We start from the raw sequence: 19,531 nt of genomic DNA on the forward strand, positions 1-19,531 counted from the left end.
TAGGTTTACGTTGATTTGTAAGGGAAAGAAAGTAAAAAGTTTGTCTCTATTCCACGTATAAAAAGCACCAATGATCAATAGTCGGTGATCCGACATTTGTGGTGGGTGGTTGTAAAACTTGGCGAGATTGACAGTTCAGTTTGGTGGTAAGTATATGAGCCGCAGGAAACATTACGAGTGGATGGAGGAATTGAATGGTGGACGGACGACTGATGCTGATGATGCGCGAACCGACCGGCCGTCGACTGTAACATGTGTCGAGGTTAAGGACCGAATCGATGAACGCATCCGGAACAGCTGAAGAATCAGCATTAATGAAATTTCCATCTGAAATGTGCATCAGTCATTCAAAGAAATGGCGCAAGAATGGCTTAAGAGTTAATTTAAAACATTCTATTCTGTTACAAAACGGAAATGTGTGGGTTGTTGTTACAAATGTATTGCAAAATTAAGACAACTGCACAGAAGAATATATGTTATTACTATGTGTTTATCTTGGCGAAACTTACTAAAATATTATCTTTAATTTTTTATTTGTACTTGAAGATGAAATACATTGAAGCTTTTTTTTGGTTACTTCGGATTCCTTATCTGCCACAGAACTGTCTTAATAGAGCTATTATTATAACAAATTCTTTCTTATTTTAAAACACTATCAATAAGAGTTTGTACAGTAAAAAGTTTATTTTTCAGATATTACATCTTATTCTTCTACTGTGCAGCAAGAATTACTCTGTAATATGTACCGACGTCTTCGTAATTTTAATGCTTTTAATCCCTTCCGTTTAAAAGAAATTACGAGTTGTATGAATCTGTTTTATATTCTGTTCAAGTTGGCTAACCATTTTTCTCTGTAATCACTCTTCAGTTTAAGGAAAAGCCTACATAACTTTATTACAATTATTTATTTTAATCCGTCTTATCACAATACGATGACAGTAGTACTTCTGGACATATCGGAACAATCACTCCTACATCTAAGACCGATATGTACATCTGATAAAATTAAGAAAAGACAACACCTCGCCCAAAATTGAAAAACAAATGGCATGAAACATCACCAAATGGAATCATATTTGAGTTTTAAGTTCGTAAATAATTTACACCTGATGATGGTTTTATAAAAACTGAAACACGTTGTGTAAAAGATGTTCCAAAATGTAAATCGATCAATCGATATGGAACATCAATGATATTTTATTATCTTAATTATAAGAAATTTTAAATATTGTGATAAGACGGATTAAAATAAATAATTGTTAGAATATTCACAATATGACGCAATTACACTATCTTATAACTTTATTAGTTTCCTTCACATATATTTTGTTTTATTTTGTTACAATTACGTAGATGGCACACAAAAACATGGACACGATATTATAACAATACTCCGTCGTATGGAACGACTTAACATGGACATTTTAACCCTGTATAGAAACGTAATTACAAAATGGGGTCCATTTCTGGTCCCTTATTCTTTTGCTTAAAAGTTGAAATACTGTGAAGTTTACAAACATTCAAATTGTAAAATTATTTTATTTTATAACGATGTGTAAAAACTTCATTTCCTTAAAATTAACCACAGTTTGCAAACTACAACATTTTTAACAGGAAAAGTTATGAACTGTCGAGAAAATAATTAGTCTTAAATGTAATGAATAAAGACTTTTTTAACAGAGACTTTTAGAAGCCCACTGTTGACAAGATTTACATTTGAGATCAATTTTCCTGTCTGCTGCTCTCAGACAGGTGTGAAACCGTCATCTTTTGTCCTTCACTTTTGTTACCAAGTTGGTTCAAATCTGATCCTGACAATGTTTAAACACAATATCTGTTAAGAACTGTATAAGCTGAAAGGTCCTACACAATGAGATTTCTTTTATGGACTTTGAAGTAAATAATATACGACTTATATATATAACTTTAAGAGTGAAATATTTTGCTAAATGGAATCAACATTTAGCTTTGGAATACACCATAACAGACCCACCGGTAATTCGATGATTAAGTAAGGTGAAATCTCATTTACATCTACAGCGATACAGAAGGAAGAAGAATTTTAGAACTCAACATAATAATTGTAAATTACCTCGCTGTTGATTTCAGAATCCGCGTAGGCTATTATTTCCGCAGAGTGAAACTGTCCCAGAGCGGTGAAATACCGAAAATTAGTTTTGATACTTGTGCACATGCTATATGGATCTGTCCAGATACGGAGGGGCTGGATTTAAGTGTCTCGGAATATATTGCCGCTCATAATTTACACGCAATGTGTAGCCTAGCTTGTAACGATGGAAGGCAAAGGTGAAGTTCCGAATGGCGAACCGCGTGCCAGCCAGCATACTGCACAGTCCAGAAATACATTTACTGTTCGATAAGGATCTTGTGGATATCGGGAGGGAATTTCAAAGTTTCTTTCGTAAGGTCGACGTGCATAGTGTTATGTGGTTTGCCTGAACAGAATTATGTTTTTTCGTAGGGTCTGCTAAATACCTGTATTAGTATCTAACGTCCTAACCAAATAATTAATTAGCTAACTATACAGCAAGCTAACTACCTAATAACTTCAACAAATGCCTAACAAACTACGTATCAACATGTGTATGATTTGGGGTTATCACAGCAGTGAGTCTGATGATTGCTTATCTTCTGGGTTATTGCGCTGTGTAAATTGTTTAGTTTTGGTAAAGGGAGTCTATATTAGGAAAGATGTTAAAATATGAGTGTTTAACGTTAGGATTTTGAATAAAGGAATTGTAAAATTTTTATTTTGAATTTTGAAACTGAGAAAATTAAAAATTTTAAAATTAGGGCTTTTACAAATTTTAAAAATTTTGTAGATGTGGACATTTTTAAATAATAGCCCGACAGTAGAGCTAGATTATTTCAGGCTATTTTTGTGGCGTCTGGATATTATATTAGGTCACGACAAGATAGATGAGATTAGTGTAGGTTAAGTTGGGTTAGACTAAGTTAGGTTAGGACAGGGTAGAATAATTTATTTTAAGTTATGTTAGGTTTAGTTTGTTTACTTTCCGGTTAGGAGAATTAGGTTAGATTAGGTGAAATTGTTGGGTAATTGTTAAAACTAGGCAAGGATAAATTACGTTGAATGTTCGTGCTGTAGGTTAATTGTGGTAAGTGAGAAAAAACTGTTGGTATGAACTTACACAGTTGGAAAAAACCGGTTGGAAAATGCTTATGAATATTCGGTATGCTTATAAATGTGCGAGGCAAGAACGCATGATAGATTTCTGTGTATGGAGTACACATTTGTCTCTTGCACATTCTGTTATAAATAGCCTAAACAATGGAAATAAAATCAGTATCAACAGACATATCCCTCAGTTACACTCGACTCCGATAAAAGAATTTAAGAATAAAACTGCGAATTCTTTTCCTGAGGAAGTTAAATGCAGAGTTATTTTATGTTGAAGCAGGTGTTACGTATGGTTACCACTGGTCTTTATAGATTAAACAAATTTCTGTATGAGTTGCACAAATATAACGTATATTTTCCTAATCTAGACACTATGTTCATCTTGGCATTTATCAAACTACTTGCATATTCTAGAACGATTTCTGTCTACTTTATTCCTTTAAACCCCATTTGTAACTACATGTTTCTCCTCTTTCAAGAGTCAGTAACCATTCATCTTGTAGTTACGGGTTTTGTATGATTCAATATGTAAACAGCGAGTATTTTGTCAAACAGCGTTACACGTATAAATTTGTAATGCTGAAGTCTGGTCTTTTCCTTGCGGTACGGACCGAATTCTTAAATATTTTTTAGACGAGCTTCGGCTTCAAAGGGTTAAAATCTTCCGCCGTGTATGTGGTCCTGAGTCGGCCATTTTACTTACGAGTGCGTTTCTCTCACACTGTAAACATAAATTATTTCCGATTGTGTAGTGCAGTACTTGGTTAGTGTAAGTAAAATGTGACGAGTGATCATACATCAAGTATAAGAATTATTTTCTTACACAGAATTAAGCAGCTGATCTTAAAAATTGTGGAATATTACCAATTTTTGTGGTACAGAATTAGTCATTCGGTTTCTAAGGATTAGGAACAAATCTGGGCGAAATAATTTATCTAAGAACTATTTACATCAGCAGTCAAGTCCATAAAGCATTGTCCTCAAGGAACTAAAAGCCTCTGAGCTGATCAAGAGATCCGAAATTACATTAGACACCACCACGTTTACAATTAACCCATTACTGGTCCTATTCCGAACGGCATGAACCAGTTCACACCCTTACACTTTATAAAATCAATTTTAATATTATTTTGCATGTATACCTAGGACTTCCAAGTTGTCGCTTCCCTTTAGGTAACATTAACCGAAGAATTACAGCAAAGACTTAATGTCTTGTCACATATTAAGACTGCCTAAGACTTCTAACAATAACGGTGGAATTATTCTGGTACGACATCTGAGATTCTCACGATGGTGTAAGTGTTGAAGATGTTCTTATGGGCGATACTGTTTGTACTAAAGGTGACAATTCCTTCCAAAGTGATAACTGCACATCGTCATAACCCAGGTCACAGTCAATACATGTTATTCAGAACGTCTTTAGAGCATATTGGATCAATGCTTCTGTTTAGGAAGTATCAAATTCATATGAAGACATCACCTACTATTCTGACATTTTTAGTTGCATCCTGATCTAATTAGTGCCGTAATAGTACTTCTATACAATCTTGATCGCTCTTTTTCATACTTTGAAATTCACGGTCCATGGGCTGTAATCACATTCTAAGTTCACTCGGTCATAAAAATTGTAGGCAACTCTTGATCGTTAAAGAATCCAATACTGGACCATAAACCATGCACAATGTTCAAGGGTTTATAGATTGCAAAGTTATTTTACAGTACACTTTCCCGCTATTTTTAATTATCATATAATGGCGCCCATAAATTAGCGGACGATATCAAAGGGGAATAACTATTTACTTAAAACACATACGAAAAACTTATAGGTTCTGCTTTAAAACAGGTCAAGTAAGTCTTCCTTCACAATTATACCAAAGCAAAGAATTCTTATAACTTACGTAGTTGAAACTGGGTCGTCAAATCAGTATATATTCTTTTAAATATTTGGTCTGTACGTGAACTGTCGCAGATCATTGGCGCCTGTTAACAAGAATTACACTGGCGCGACTAGCCGCGTGCGGCGTGTCGGGTGTTGTCGCGCGCGGCTGTTATTTGTATTGCTTTTTATAGATGAGAAACCCACTGACGCGGCGCGGCTACCGCGTCAGTGGGTTTCGCATCTATAAAAAGCAATACAAATAACAGCCGCGCGCGACAACACTCGACACGCCGCACGCGGCTAGTCGCGCCAGTAGGTCCCTAGCCAAGGTTGGCGGCTACAAGTCTTAATAAATATATGCAGAAGATAGGCGACTGACGTGCGGCAACCGACGTGTTTAGAGGCAGAGACTGGAGACGGCGGGCGCAGGTGTTGGGGCGCCGGCGTGGTTCTTGAGCATGTTGCCGTTATAGGATGGGGGGTCAGAACGGACACGATCAGTCGTGATGTGGCACGCGCTCTGTTGCACATGGTCGCTGAGAAACAGGGGAACTACTACATGACGGTCGCGATGTGCTCTGTTCAAGCTGCTCTCAAATGGCTACTCTTCACTGCCATGGCCATCTCTGTACTGCACCCAGTTGCAACCGACATCACTGGTAAGTGCAACCTCATAATATTATGCGATTTATATTTCTTATGCAGTTTCTTATTTTATACTACAATGAAATAACGTCAAGTTTATTAAAATCGATGTTTCTCATATTACTCGTATTTAATATGTATCGTAACTAAAAATATTAAACATATCCATTGGCATATTAATTGGTACTGTAACATTTCGGATTCGCTCTATATCACGTGAATAATGTCATCGTGAAACAGAACGCGTTTTTAAAGCTCTGGTAATAATATCAGTGGACCACGCATTGTCATACCCGTGTAAAGTGACGTTTTATTCTGAATTCAATGGTTTATCTGATAGTTTTGAACTTTAATGTTTATAAATATAAAACATGTTGGACTATAGATCATAAAACATAAACATGAATTAGTATGTAGTAAATTAAATACTGCAATAATATTTTGAGTTGAAAGAAAACGTACGACAAAAAACCTAACAACCTAACCTACAAACACGATCGTACTTTCCTTTAATGTTAAGGTCGTGTTATTGTCCGAAAATTCTACATGATGGAAATTATATTGTATCTCACATTGTCTGCTCTACAGTTATGAAGATAAATTGAGTATTCTGCTTTATTTTCTTACTGATAATTACTTATTCCTTTCAATAAATCAACATAAAATTTTAAAAGCTCTGAATGTCGAAAGTTGTCATGACTCAACTATCAAGTACGTAGAACAACTGCTAAACACAACACTTAGGTAAGTTAGCGGCATATTTAGGATAAGAGTGTTATTATTGTATTGCAATATATCTTATAAGCAACATTAATTCCTTTACACTGTGTTATGTAACTATATAGCGAAAAGTCTTTTAGGTCGGAATGTAAAATATAGTTCCCAGTGCTGAATCTGTGGTATTTCAAATTGGAATTCACATTTATATACACCACTTATAAGTCACTTTACAGTTAACACCTACTTGTTATGTTTGAGGTAATTATTCGTACATCAACTGCTATTACAAACACAGTCTACTTCCATATTAAACACCACAGTTAGAGATTATTCTGCAGAATAAAAATCAACTAGATCTACAATACTGGATCTATAATCAGAAATTTTGAATAATTCGAAGTAGAAAAATTATTCTCGTAATGTAAATTTTAGTGATCGCATTTTATAATTGTTACATTTCCGTTGGCCAACAAAACTCTAACTTATGTTAGACTTAACATAAAAATGTATTTAACAGTCGATAAAACACGTGACGATGTACTGTTAAAAGTAATTCTCAAAACTAGGTCATAATCATATATTTGTATGGGATTGTGTTTAACCCCTTCTATCGAACCATCAATATAGGATACTTGTCTGAAGCAGAGCTTAATAATGAAACTTATGGTCTTGTCATAAACACTAAATGATTAATTAAGTCTAGAAAAACAGAAATATCGAAAATACCGTCGTGTATTCAACAGTTGTTTCCTTGAAGATTCCGCCAATGCCGAGCTACTGGACCAGTGCAAAATATAAAATACCTTAAGAGCCAGTCGTAGATAAACATAGGCCCCTACTTGTATTAAAACTGCCAGGCAAGATATAATAACCTGCCCGACTGTCATACTATAAAACAAGAAGTTTCACACGGATATCACTTTGATAGAATACGGCATCAGCTGTGAAATTTGACGTCTAAACTGACTGAGCTATGACATAGTTTAATTAGTTGTGTAGGAAATGATTAGTTAAATGGTGGTTAATTAGGTCAATTCGAAATTAATTTCAATGCATAATTACTGTTGAATATCAGAACTCCGTGTGATAGTTTCGTGCCCCAATAGCTACGACCATGTGTTTGAACACTGAACCACGTCCGACAACTTGGAATACAATCACTGTCACAGCAGTTTACCACACAAATTCATCTCTGACAGGTTTCACACTTTCTGTGATCGGGAGTCGCTAATTAGTTATTAGATAACTTAATTAAAATTCCTTCCATAATATGTGTCATGCAAAATATTTTAGCCCTTCACTCATAAACGAATTTACTCTGTTAAAAATGCATGTCGTTGTGTTAGGTTTCATGTTACGCGTCTAAATTGAATTTATTTTCCAGTTCAGAGATTCGATGAAGGTCAGGTTTCATATGCTTATTGATTTTTTATACTATTAAGTTACGTCATATAGATTTGGCGAAGCAAATATGCACCTATTTACAATTCCTTTGTGAACGCGCCTAAAACAAGACAAAATCTATCAGTTATATCCACATTTGGATATTCCGACAGTATTGTATTTTGATGGAAACTTGTTGACTTTCTCATTCACACACGGCTTATTTATTGGAACACCATGCAACTTAATTTATATTGGATTCTAATTAACAAAATTCATTATGAGACAGGCATAATATTAGTAAATTTTAAGCCACAAACCTAATAGACGTATATAATGTTATTTATCGCTTTTATTTAATGACTTTAGTAAGGCTAAAATGTGTTTTTCTATCGCTAATATTTCCAGAAGTTGTATTTGCTGTCTATTATATTATTCGTCCGCGTATTTTTATCATATTTCGCCTTACCTGGAGGCAACTTCTCTGTTTTATTATAGACGAACACTAAATTAAGGTCTCTACAGGATATAACAGAAAGTTAGAGACAACTACATTGTCATTATAATTTATATGAATAATTGTACGAAATATTATGAGTGTGATCCAATCAAAGAGCGTGAGATGGGTGGGACACATAGAAGGCATAGAAGCGGCTACGAATGAAAACGGAGGTAGAATTGAAAATCGTGAAAGTAATAAATCAGTTAGGCCACCCAGAAGTAGGTGGAAGGATACTATTAAAATGAGTCTTAAAACAAAATGGTGGAATGTGTATTGGGTTATTCTGGGTCAAGATAAGTACCACGGCAATAAACGTTCAATTCCATTAAGAGACGTAAGTTTTCTTGGGCAACTGAGCTAGTAATACTTTCTCAAGGACACCCCTTCCTGGTCATCGTCAAATGCATACACGTATTAAAACGTCCTGAAGTACAGACTTACCTGCAATCTACTGTTCTCTTCCGTAAGTCGATATAAATGTTTCACTGTCTCAGTTAGCAACAAGTAAAATCATTAAAAGTTCGGGGCACATAACATCGATTGGAAGGAGGGTTCACTGACATTCCATTATATTTCAGTACCTTAGAAATGGCAGCATCATAGATTTCATATAACACGTGTTCGAAAGACGTTTGTCATTTGGAAATAGAAATAGGAGGTCAGTCATTTAAAGTATCCAAAATTATCGAACAAAAGTAGGATATATATATTATGTTAATTAACAATAAATGAATTTAAATAATAATGCAGTTTCACCACATAAAGGAACAGTATAAGATAATGTTCCCTTTTCCAGACTTTTATTTGCATTATTGATTGTTTGAAAACAAGTTTTTAAATTAACATAAAAACACTGTAGTGAAGAAAATATTGTTATTAAATCGGAACTCGAATTATTGGCATCTCACTTGAAATAACAATGTAACTCAGAGCTAAACAATTTCGACGACAAATTACTATAGAAATCTTAAAATTTTCAAGTTCTTAATGAGTCAATATATCTGACACACAAGGAAGATCTATATAGTAAGACATCAGGTTCTCACGGTGGTGAGTATTATCCTTTTAAACGCAATTTAATAAGTGCACTTTATGTATATTCCATGTGTAAGAACCATTAACATTTACTGTGGTATATTTTTGAGTGTATGATTAATTTTATTAAATAATCTGCATCTATAAATTATTATAACTCATTTGTTTTCTTGTAAATAAAGAAATATTACTGAATCGTCCTAGTAAATAAAAAAGTTTATTAAACTCGAGTGGAAATAATCTTTAAGAGTCTTTACAAAAGTATAATTAAAGCGAAGAGAATATTATTTCACTATTGAGATTGTCAGGGAAATGTCAAATTAAAGTAAACCATCTGTATTAGATACTCGATATGGTAATCAAATTAATGTAGTGACCAAGTTAAAATAACTGTTAAATTTGATTTAATTCTGATGTATTTAATAATAAAAGCAATTGATTGGCTATTTCTTCTTAGTCTTTTGTTGTTAATCAGCACATTTTAAGCTCTAGCTGGCTTAGTCTGCCAGAAAAGGAACTCAGGGGTCAAACATGCACATCTGAAGCTAACTATTATGTAGTGTTCAGATGGCACAATGGATTCTTTACGTAAAAATGAGAATACATGTTCCCTGATAAATGTTTTATGTCTCATAAGCATTCAGAAAATATTAGCTTATCAGGATACAAATATTTTTCATCATACTGTTCAGATAGTAAACATATGACATCTTGCAAGAAAACTTCATTGATCACATCAAGTCTGAATCCAGAAGTCAACAGCTCAAATTCAACTGTGGAATGTTTCGAACGCCGTAATAGCTAATGGCCTCTGTGACGTTTAACAGCACACTCTTCGGTGTCATAACATACAACTCAAGCGAGGAAAGTTTTTTTTTTTAAATAGGTACTTGAAAAAAGCGTCAACGAAGTGCAATATTTAAAAATGGGTTGCATACACATGCCACTATAAAGTAATTTATAACTTATAATCCTCGTATAAAGAATGTACCTGACGTAGCCATAAAGACACGTTTAGGTAACAGTAGCAGATGCGTCCCTGCGTCAGAGGGTACCACGTGTTTGCTCGCGTATGTCAACGGCGTATCCGAGAAAAATACTTACTCATAAAAAGAGCTGCTTTAAACACACGGATGGGACTTCTGTTTTTACCTATGAACAGACGGTACATCAACACGTCACTTCTTAAACCGACTACAAATTTCCAGGAATTATATCCATCTGTTCCTTTAATTCTTTGTCAGTTATTCACCGAATATAACGTAGCTTTGCTTGCTTAGTTGATAGACGCTGATCGTCCTTCACGCACGATCCTGTCATAACTTTAAGTAGCACCATTTCCGCTCACCGTCAGTAGACACTAAGTAGCGTTGTTCGCAATTAATCTGTCACACCCCTGCCTAACTCTCAATATTTCACTCCTAATTAATGCTGATCTATAGGTCAATCTGTTTTTCTCTCATGATTTGTATCAGACCAATTTATATTATTTCCCGACCTGTCTTTTAACAAACAATTTTAAAAATTAATATTAATGTTTCCAGCGGCAGTCTATATTTCTGTGCGTAGTTACGATTGGACCATCTGTATAAATGTCTGTTGTCAAGTTAACGGCGTACACATAAAGTGACGGCTGCAGACTGGTGTACATGAGTTTTATTTTCAAAATCACTAACTGAAAAATTAATTGTAAAGTTTACTTGGAGATTCAGTAAGTCCTAGACTAGTTTTCCAATTGTCCCTTTTTTATATGAACATTATTTTGTGTAAAACGTATAATATCCTGCGAATTATATCACCTGAAAGTATAAACAGAACCTATATTTCTTATAAATAAATTGTCAATATAATATTTGAGGTTTTCACGGCGATGAAGATGCCAATTTTGGTCTTCAGCTCTGAATATTGAGGTAGTTTCCTCTGAAACGTCTCTGTTTCTACCCACGAGGCCACACAGCTGTACAACCCAGAAGCCCAACATCAACAATTATTCCTATGAAAATGTTTCTAACAGTTTATATCAGTAATGACGAAGTGTTATGCTCAAAGTCATCAAAATCTTTTAATCACATTATTTCTTGCGCATTACCTTGTTTAATTAATTCATTTGAAACCCACATACGTGTTTACTGCATGCATCAAATACGTTCCATTTCATAGGAAACATAAAAAGAGCAGACTCTGCAAGCATTCACTGATCCTGTTAGTTGTTCCAACATTCCATATTATCCACATGTGGAAAGAGAATTTGTAAATATTTCTACTCTGCCATTCCAGAAACATCAAAGAGGGTTGCATAATTTGATTTCAGAAGGGGACGGTTTTGATCTCTTAAAAGTAAAGTTCCCTTGGTCTTATTTCGGTTGACGTGCCTCCACCTTATTAGTGGAGTAATTGGATTGCATGATGGCAATTAGAGAGCCAACTTAATGTAGCCGGCAGGTTGTTTGTTCCCTGGGGGTAGGCAAACACGACAGACATGAAAGGAGAGAAATCTCGCCAAGCACGTGGAAGTTAGGCGTAATGTGACGTGTGAGAGAGAGGAGAAAGTAACTCCCCCCTCTCTCCTCGTTGGTAAGTTCCCTCTCCTTGAAGACTGCTACACAATAGACTTCTACAATATGAATGCTATCATACTGCATCGGTGATAACATTGAAAACTCAGCCATGTTAAAATGACTTTTGAATTTGCAAGAGACTTGAACGGAGACGAAATCTGGAATGATTGTTCGTTTATGCTACAAGAAATGTGGGCTTCCAGAAGTATGACGACGAACAGATGAAGAACTCTAACGTGTATGTTGAGAGAGACCATTGTCATTTATGATGATATTTGCATATCTAAATGCATTTTATATATATACACATATACATATAGTATAGAAAGCATGACGACTACCATATACAAAGTGAGGCAATTTTTTCACTAAAATGTTTTAAATTAATTTTTGCGATTGCACTAGGCCTGTTTTCTGTTTCTCATGTCTGCACACAGACATATATCAAAAACGTTTTGACTATTATTACTTTCTTGTTTTGGACTTTCTCCAACATCTGTTTTAAAGAGTTTTAAGAAACATAAAACCTTTAAAGTCACTGCATTTCGGAAGAAAGATCCATCATTTGAAACGTGGTAACTTTTTTAATTGTATGATTTTTAAGAATTGTATCAGTAAACATTGTATAAAACCCAAACAAAACGTAATTATCTCTGATACAATACCATCACCGAAGGCATACAAAGAAAAACTTGGTGGCTACCAGAAATTCTACCACTAAACACGCAGCAAGAAACAAATTAAACCACAATGTACATCAAACGAAAACATTGGCTACGTACAGTTTTTACATTAAATAATGCCAACAAGATTTATTTCATAATCATATTGGAACTAGTTCACAAATTAGCTTTTTGTGGATGAAATAGCCAACGAACTCTTATAACCATTGCTTCCATTATTACCACTGAAACTGTTGGTGTTTATTGACACATTTGGATTCAACGATTTTAAATTATAATCACATTGCAGTGTCTACACAGAATGACAATTCGCGACGACACAGTACGTGATCATTTTGTGTACGTGACTCCACCAGCGGTAAGAGTAATTCTTGTCGGCCTACACGGTGAAGCGAATTTCAAAGAGCTTCCGAAACCCGATGCAAGCGAGGTCATTTTCTGCGCACGGAGAACAATAACTATATGGTTCAGGGTTTATGCAACTGATCTACCCTAAAATGGTGTCATGATGTCGACATTAATAATATTCGATAGTATTCCATAACTGTAGGTTCTCGGAAAAGATTTGAAAATCATACGATATTATATAATTGATAAATAGCAAATACATCTCAGAATAAAATTGGAAACACGTAATGTAGTTGAACCTCAGTTACCTACTTTAAATAGTAGGACGATAATTATAAGTATCGGGAAGATGATGAAGGCAGTAACACTTTTTAAACGTCGGTAGATTTCTACCAGTCTACACGGCGCAATATCCAAACACCTAAAATATTAGATCGTGAGATAGACATGTTAGGCGCTGAGTTTTAGCTTTTTGGGAATTTGCACAGATGTGTCATACTATAATAACGAAGTCAAGATTCCCTCTCGCTCCAAATATTTCCTCCAGTCACAAAAACAATGCTAGAATTTGGTCTCTCGCTTTTTCGTTCAGCTCACCCACCTCTGTGCAAGACATCACGGTGAGGTCACGTGATGGTTAGGATCGAGTCTAACAACTCATATCGGACTAAAGGATTGGGGTCCCTTCCCAGCTGCCTAATCCCATTCTACCGAGAAAGATTTCCTTTCGTCTCTTGGAAAAGTCGCGTTAGTCCCCTAAGCTTTGAAGGTTTTCTGCTCCCAAGCGACGTCCCTTTTCCTGAACTGCTGTTCCTTTGTTTAGTTTAGCGTGTACTGTGGTCTGGATCTAAGACAGAAAGTGATATTAATTGTAAAGATGAATTAAGTTTTTATAAACATTGAGTAATTTTGAATTCCAGCTGAGAGCATAGTGAAGAACCACGCTTCGAGGTTATCACTAATCCCGTCTTAGTTGACTAGTTTTCATGAAAATTATGGATGCTTTTATTATAATACTTTTACATTTTCATCTTTACTGGGTTCGGTTTCAACCTTTGCTACAAATCTCAAAGTAAATTGAATGAAAATCGGCCAGTTTTATTCCAACGAGTCACTTGAAGACGAATTTAAGGCTTATTGTACACCTAACTCCCAAAATGTCTTGTTAATCATCAAATACACCTAAGAGGGTACAGAATAAAACGTAATACTTAGACCGGTATTATATTCAGCAGAAAACGCCCGACTTCAGATCGAAGTATGCAAATATACTGTAAATTCAACAACTCTAAAGCACCATTTATACAGATTTATATTTCGAACTGTAACCCTACTTCACTTAATTCTCTGGTATGAATTAATCAATTTATATCTGTTACAAATTATGAAGTTCTTTAGCTCCAAGCGTGATAACTTTCTTGTTACGTATTATGTGAGAATTAAAAGTCAAGTACGCATTAAAATACTCCTCTGTCATTTTAATGAGATATTTTATATTTTCATGCAGAAATAATTAATCTAAGAATCAACCTATCAAATTATCGCCCAGTTATATTCCTCCGAGCTCTTTGTATGGGCGATAACTGTGTGGGAATACCGCCTACAACATCCTCTTGATTACTAACATTTCACTGAATAATGTCACCGCATGCCAGGGATTAGGAGGCTGTTCGAGGAAGAAACATGACCTCTGTGTACAGAGTACGTGCCATGCATAGTCCTACTACTAAAATATTCTGTGACGAACGAGAAGAAACAATAATTGAGCATTTAATTGCATAATATTAATTAAGATATATCTTATAAGAGAACAGTCAATAAAACTATTCCTTTAAAGCCGAAGCTCGTCTAAATAATATTTAAAAGTCCAGCGCGTAAAAGAAAAAAATACACTCAACGTTACAAAGATATAATTGCTGAGGCTGTTTAATAAACTAGTCCTTGTTTACACTGAGAATCGTACAAGGAATATAAATACAACATGCATAGTTACTGAATGTTAATTCAGGTGGTACATACAATAAAATTCCTGCTGGTATTTATTGTGTCAATTGCAGAATTAAGAAATATAGGAAAATATCTGTAAGAGATTAGAAGTAAACGGGAAAATAAAATTAGTTACACGTAATTGAATGTTTGGAAGGAGAAAGAAGAATTTTACTTTCATGTAAAAAATAAGTAGGTTATCGTATAGCAGGGCAATGGAGCTATTATAGATAGAAGCATCAAAAGTGCGGACCGCAAAAATTCTCTTTTGTACAAAAAAATTGGAATTTTATGAATTTATTAATTTGATCTAACTACCATCATAATTCCCAGAAAGGGCGGAGTCATCATCAGTGGTTATGTACGTTCATGAGTCAATACAAATAGCATGAATAATTTTAAACGAGGCTAATATTTTACTACCTATATGAACAGAGTCCGAGGCCCTGTGTAAAATTTCGCAACATGTTTTTATATCAAGTATTTAATCTCTCCCTTAACACTCAATCCAAAGGATCACCCTTTGTCATAGTTCATATTTGATTAAGTACCCAAATTTAGGAACAAAATATACATGACATCAAGACAACATTTTTTCCGAAAATTCGAATGCTGGCAGAACATAAAATTTCATAATTCAAACAAAATAAACACAATATTTCCCAAAATAATTATAATGTAAAAAAACAAAAAATGAAGGCATACCATAAACCGTTTGATGTTAAGCAAATTGTAATGCGTCTGAAAATTTCAGTGGAAATCCTCAACACCAAATATAATGACCCATCTCGGCTAATTGTATGCGGACAGACGTAGAGAGGCATGGCAAAACTAATTGGCGCATTTTGTAAACATTACGTTCTAGTGAGCCCAAATATTACCGCATCGCTTGCTCCATTGTGAAAACAGCATGGTACAAGTTTTAATAATATCACGTTTAAATTTCAGGCAATCGATATAATACATAAGCTCTTCAAAGAAGTTGTGGATAATATACCTTGTACTGTATGATGCTGCCTTAAACTCTGAGAGTTTTCTGATTTTCTTCTGACATTTATATTGAATAATTGATTGCACCAAATGTTCAGTCCACCAGTCGCTTCTACACATAACAAGAAAAACATATATAATATATGTTTAATATTTCAAGTAAGAATGTATTGTGTGTAAATAATATGTTTTCAATGCTTCAGGCAGGTCTGACGTTATTTGTCCAACTCTGCTAACCTTTGCAAACTTTGAAGCTATTTTCATTTTATCTTCTACCTAGAGAATACCAAATACTTCGGTAAACTACTAGTAATACAATAGTCAATGTAGCACCCCATTCGTGCATTCCAAAAAAAATTGGAATTAAATTCTGACTGTGGCGATTCTTGTATAAAGAAATGCTAACAACGTTACGGTGGCGCCCACAGTGGTGTCTGGCGAAATCAGCGTTCGACAAGAGTTTAGTGTTGGAAGGCCGTTTTGTGGTTGTGCGTTTGAAAGGAATTTGGATTCCGTCGCCGTGAAGATGTATCCACGTTTTATACATTGTTTTATTTAAGAGTTGTTTGTAAAGCTAATTCTAAAATATATTGTTTTTCTGTTGTACGTAAAGGAGGTTCATTCCCGCAAACTATAACAGTCCCTAATACGATAGTAATATTATAATGAGGCAGATGACTAGCAAGAAAGACCTACAGTTTAACAAGGAGAGAAATGTGACGGAATTTTGCCAGTTTCCTTGGTCTTAAAGCGTAAATACTGTTACAAGAATAATTTGCACAACTGCGTTTACATCAAAGCATCTTAAAGTATGCAATGTCGATTGGTGACAAACGTTGGATATTTAAGTTTCTATAGCAAGAACATCTCTATTTATTTACATAACAGGACCAACTACCGTTTGTACACTTTTCCTTACGGGTCACAACTAACGAATATTGGAGGCTTCAAATAAAAAGAGTGACCTTAAGTTATTACACAATAAGATTATATTATAATTTGTAATTTATAACTGTAATTTGAACAGACAGAACGAACTGCTTTATAACTTGGCTGTTAATTTTACCAATACGTCAGAATACGGATGGATTTCCAATACGTATATTATTTGGAAACATTCATTGTCCTACATTCTGAAGTCGACAACGTATTGATCCCCGCGGTCATTACCCGTTGAGGCATTAAACTACCAGGGTCATGGTCTTCACAATGTAATTTGTTCGTCAATTAACCAACACGCCAGGATCTGGTTTCGTTTTTAAGGCAAAGCACTGGTCATCCTATACATTAATCTATAACTTTGTTGTCCTATTTTCTGTAGTCGATAACGTATTGATCTGTGCGGTCATTACCCGTTGAGGCATTAAACTACCAGTGTCAGGGTCATTAGAATTTGTAATATCACAACAAAGAAAGCAATATTTCTGAATCTTGTTACTCTTTGTTTCCTGGTTCTTGACGAGTTTTTAAAACGTAAACGTGTCGTCCTGATGATTGAGACAGTAAGCTTATCTAAAACGCTTTTAAAATTCCGTTGCTTCACTATCTCTGTCATTATTGTGATATAATTTCGTTACTTTGAGCAAAATAATCTCCTGTTAATGTCGATATTTTTCCTAAAAATCTTAATTACGATTGAAGAAGTGGGCAGAAAGGAAACTTATCCTGGTTATTACTCTCGTCTCCCTGTCCGTCTCATACCCTGTGGAATAAGCCAGAAAATAGACCAGAATTAATTCTCACAATGTCTCCGATTTACTATTTACATTCACTTTCCTATTCGTCGGTATTACTTATTGAGTTCTGGGAGCGTCGTTAAGTATTTCAGGATATATTATTAATCATATATTAATTTAAGCCATTTAATATATCAACACGACATATAACCTACAGATAAACGTCAGCACAGAGGTGAGATTAGGCAGTGTTGTGTCGTCCGACTTGGGGCGTCCGGTAGTTTGCCTCCTGCCACCAGGTGAAGTTTGTGGGTTGTGGGAGTCCGAGCACCATGCGCCCAGCATCGTGGTGGGGGGGGGGGGGAGGGGTTGCGTGCAATCAACGCGAGAGTGTGAGCGAGATGGTAACCGTTTCCCGAATCGATTGTATCCAAACAAAATACAAACTTAAATAACCCAGGAAACATTTCAGGAGCAGGAAGCAAAGACAGCTTTTCTCACGAAGTATTAGTCCCTGATTTATTTATTACATTTTCATTATTTTGTTTGCAGGACTGTACTGTGATTGTTACAGAAATATAACTTCATCAATGCTTTTCAGCTTACTGTCTCGACTTAACACATTTGTGTTAGTAATGGAAAAGTCAACCAGTTACGATACTGATGACGAATTACTGGCCTATTATCAGAGTATCTGAAGAAATAAGATGAAAGCGAGACTATGGTAATCGACGTGATTTATTTTAAACTATACGCATAAAAATTCTGAGGTTAATTTTCTCGAAGTACTCCAAACCGAATCTTACTTTGGAATGACTTTCGAAAATAATTGCTACATGCAATATTTTTACCCTTGCAATTCTCTGTAATAGTAATTAAATGGAATAACTACATTATTAATTAATACCATTTAAATGAGGTACACGTTTGTCGAATTTGAAGATGCTTAAAAGTTAGTGTCTCTAAATGGAATTCATCTGACTTTGTTTTCGAAGATGACTGCATTCTAGGCTCTTTTGACGTGTATCGATTTTAAGAAGTGCTAGCTGCATCCAACTTCAGGACCCTGATATCTCGGCTCCAGTAGAACCCAAACAAGCCAATGCGCCTTAGCCTTCATGTAGATGAGGCACGAACTAAAGAATGTTATATCTTAGAACAAAAATTCACATACTCACCTCAAACAAAATTTACATAAAATTTATGCTTTATCATAAAACCTTCTGCAAGGCGCCGGCTGTGAACTGCATAATGATGTCTTGTGAATGCTGTGGTACAATCCATTTCTACATTGGTTTCTTTTCTGTTTGGTTCGTAAGAATTTTAAATGCGGAATGTCTACAAAAACCGCTTCATTTTACTACAGAATAGAATTATTAGGCATTTAGCGTCAGTTTAAAAGACTATAATTTATGCTCAGTGGAAAATATAGAATTTAATATGAAGAGAAACGAGAAACCCTCGAGGGAACCTGCCACGGTCCTACTTCTGGCAAAGTGTGGAATATAAATTAACTTGGTCTTTTATATGTATGATGTATATGTTGCCGGCAATATATATAATGCCTAAAGTCAGTAGGCAAAGTATGAAATTCAGGCATTCTCCTAACAGTTTATTTTATACTTTGCCTAGGTTTTCTATAGAATACCTAGGAATTTTTTAAAATGCCCCAGATTATTTAGGTAAAGTATATAACAAAGAAGTTTCTATAATACGATTTATACAGTTTTATTTTATCTTTTATATTTGCAAAACCTTAATACAAAACAATTTTTTTATTTCTCAAAACTTTTGTTAGGTTAGGTTAGTGTATAAAACAATTTCTTTAATTCTCAAAAGTTTTATTATGTTCAGATTCAGTAGCTCGGTGTTTTCGCGACTACCTTGCACAACCTCCATCTTAACAGATTACCCTATCGACTTTGATAATTTTCATTTAGACAACCAAACAATATTAACATTA

The 19,531-nt window shown here is 34.8% G+C and overlaps 1 protein-coding gene across 3 annotated transcripts in view; it reads left to right on the forward strand.

The window, feature by feature from the left end:
- Window positions 1-5,510: 5,510 nt before the first annotated feature.
- The window catches only part of LOC110831819 (opioid-binding protein/cell adhesion molecule homolog), a 173,273-nt gene continuing 159,252 nt past the window's right edge, over window positions 5,511-19,531 (forward strand). Inside the window, exon 1 of one of the 3 annotated variants that reach the window (XM_022068248.2) lies at window positions 5,511-5,701. In XM_022068248.2, coding sequence (XP_021923940.1) covers window positions 5,572-5,701 — 130 coding nt within the window. In that variant the 5' untranslated portion in view covers window positions 5,511-5,571. The remainder of the gene's footprint in view (window positions 5,702-19,531) is intronic. The other 2 variants (XM_022068246.2, XM_022068247.2) reach the window with 2 other exon arrangements.

The sequence above is a fragment of the Zootermopsis nevadensis genome, unplaced genomic scaffold, assembly GCF_977971745.1.
Source record: "Zootermopsis nevadensis isolate Lab colony 2312 unplaced genomic scaffold, Znev_1.0 Znev_ptg000030l, whole genome shotgun sequence".
NCBI lineage: Eukaryota > Metazoa > Arthropoda > Insecta > Blattodea > Termopsidae > Zootermopsis > Zootermopsis nevadensis.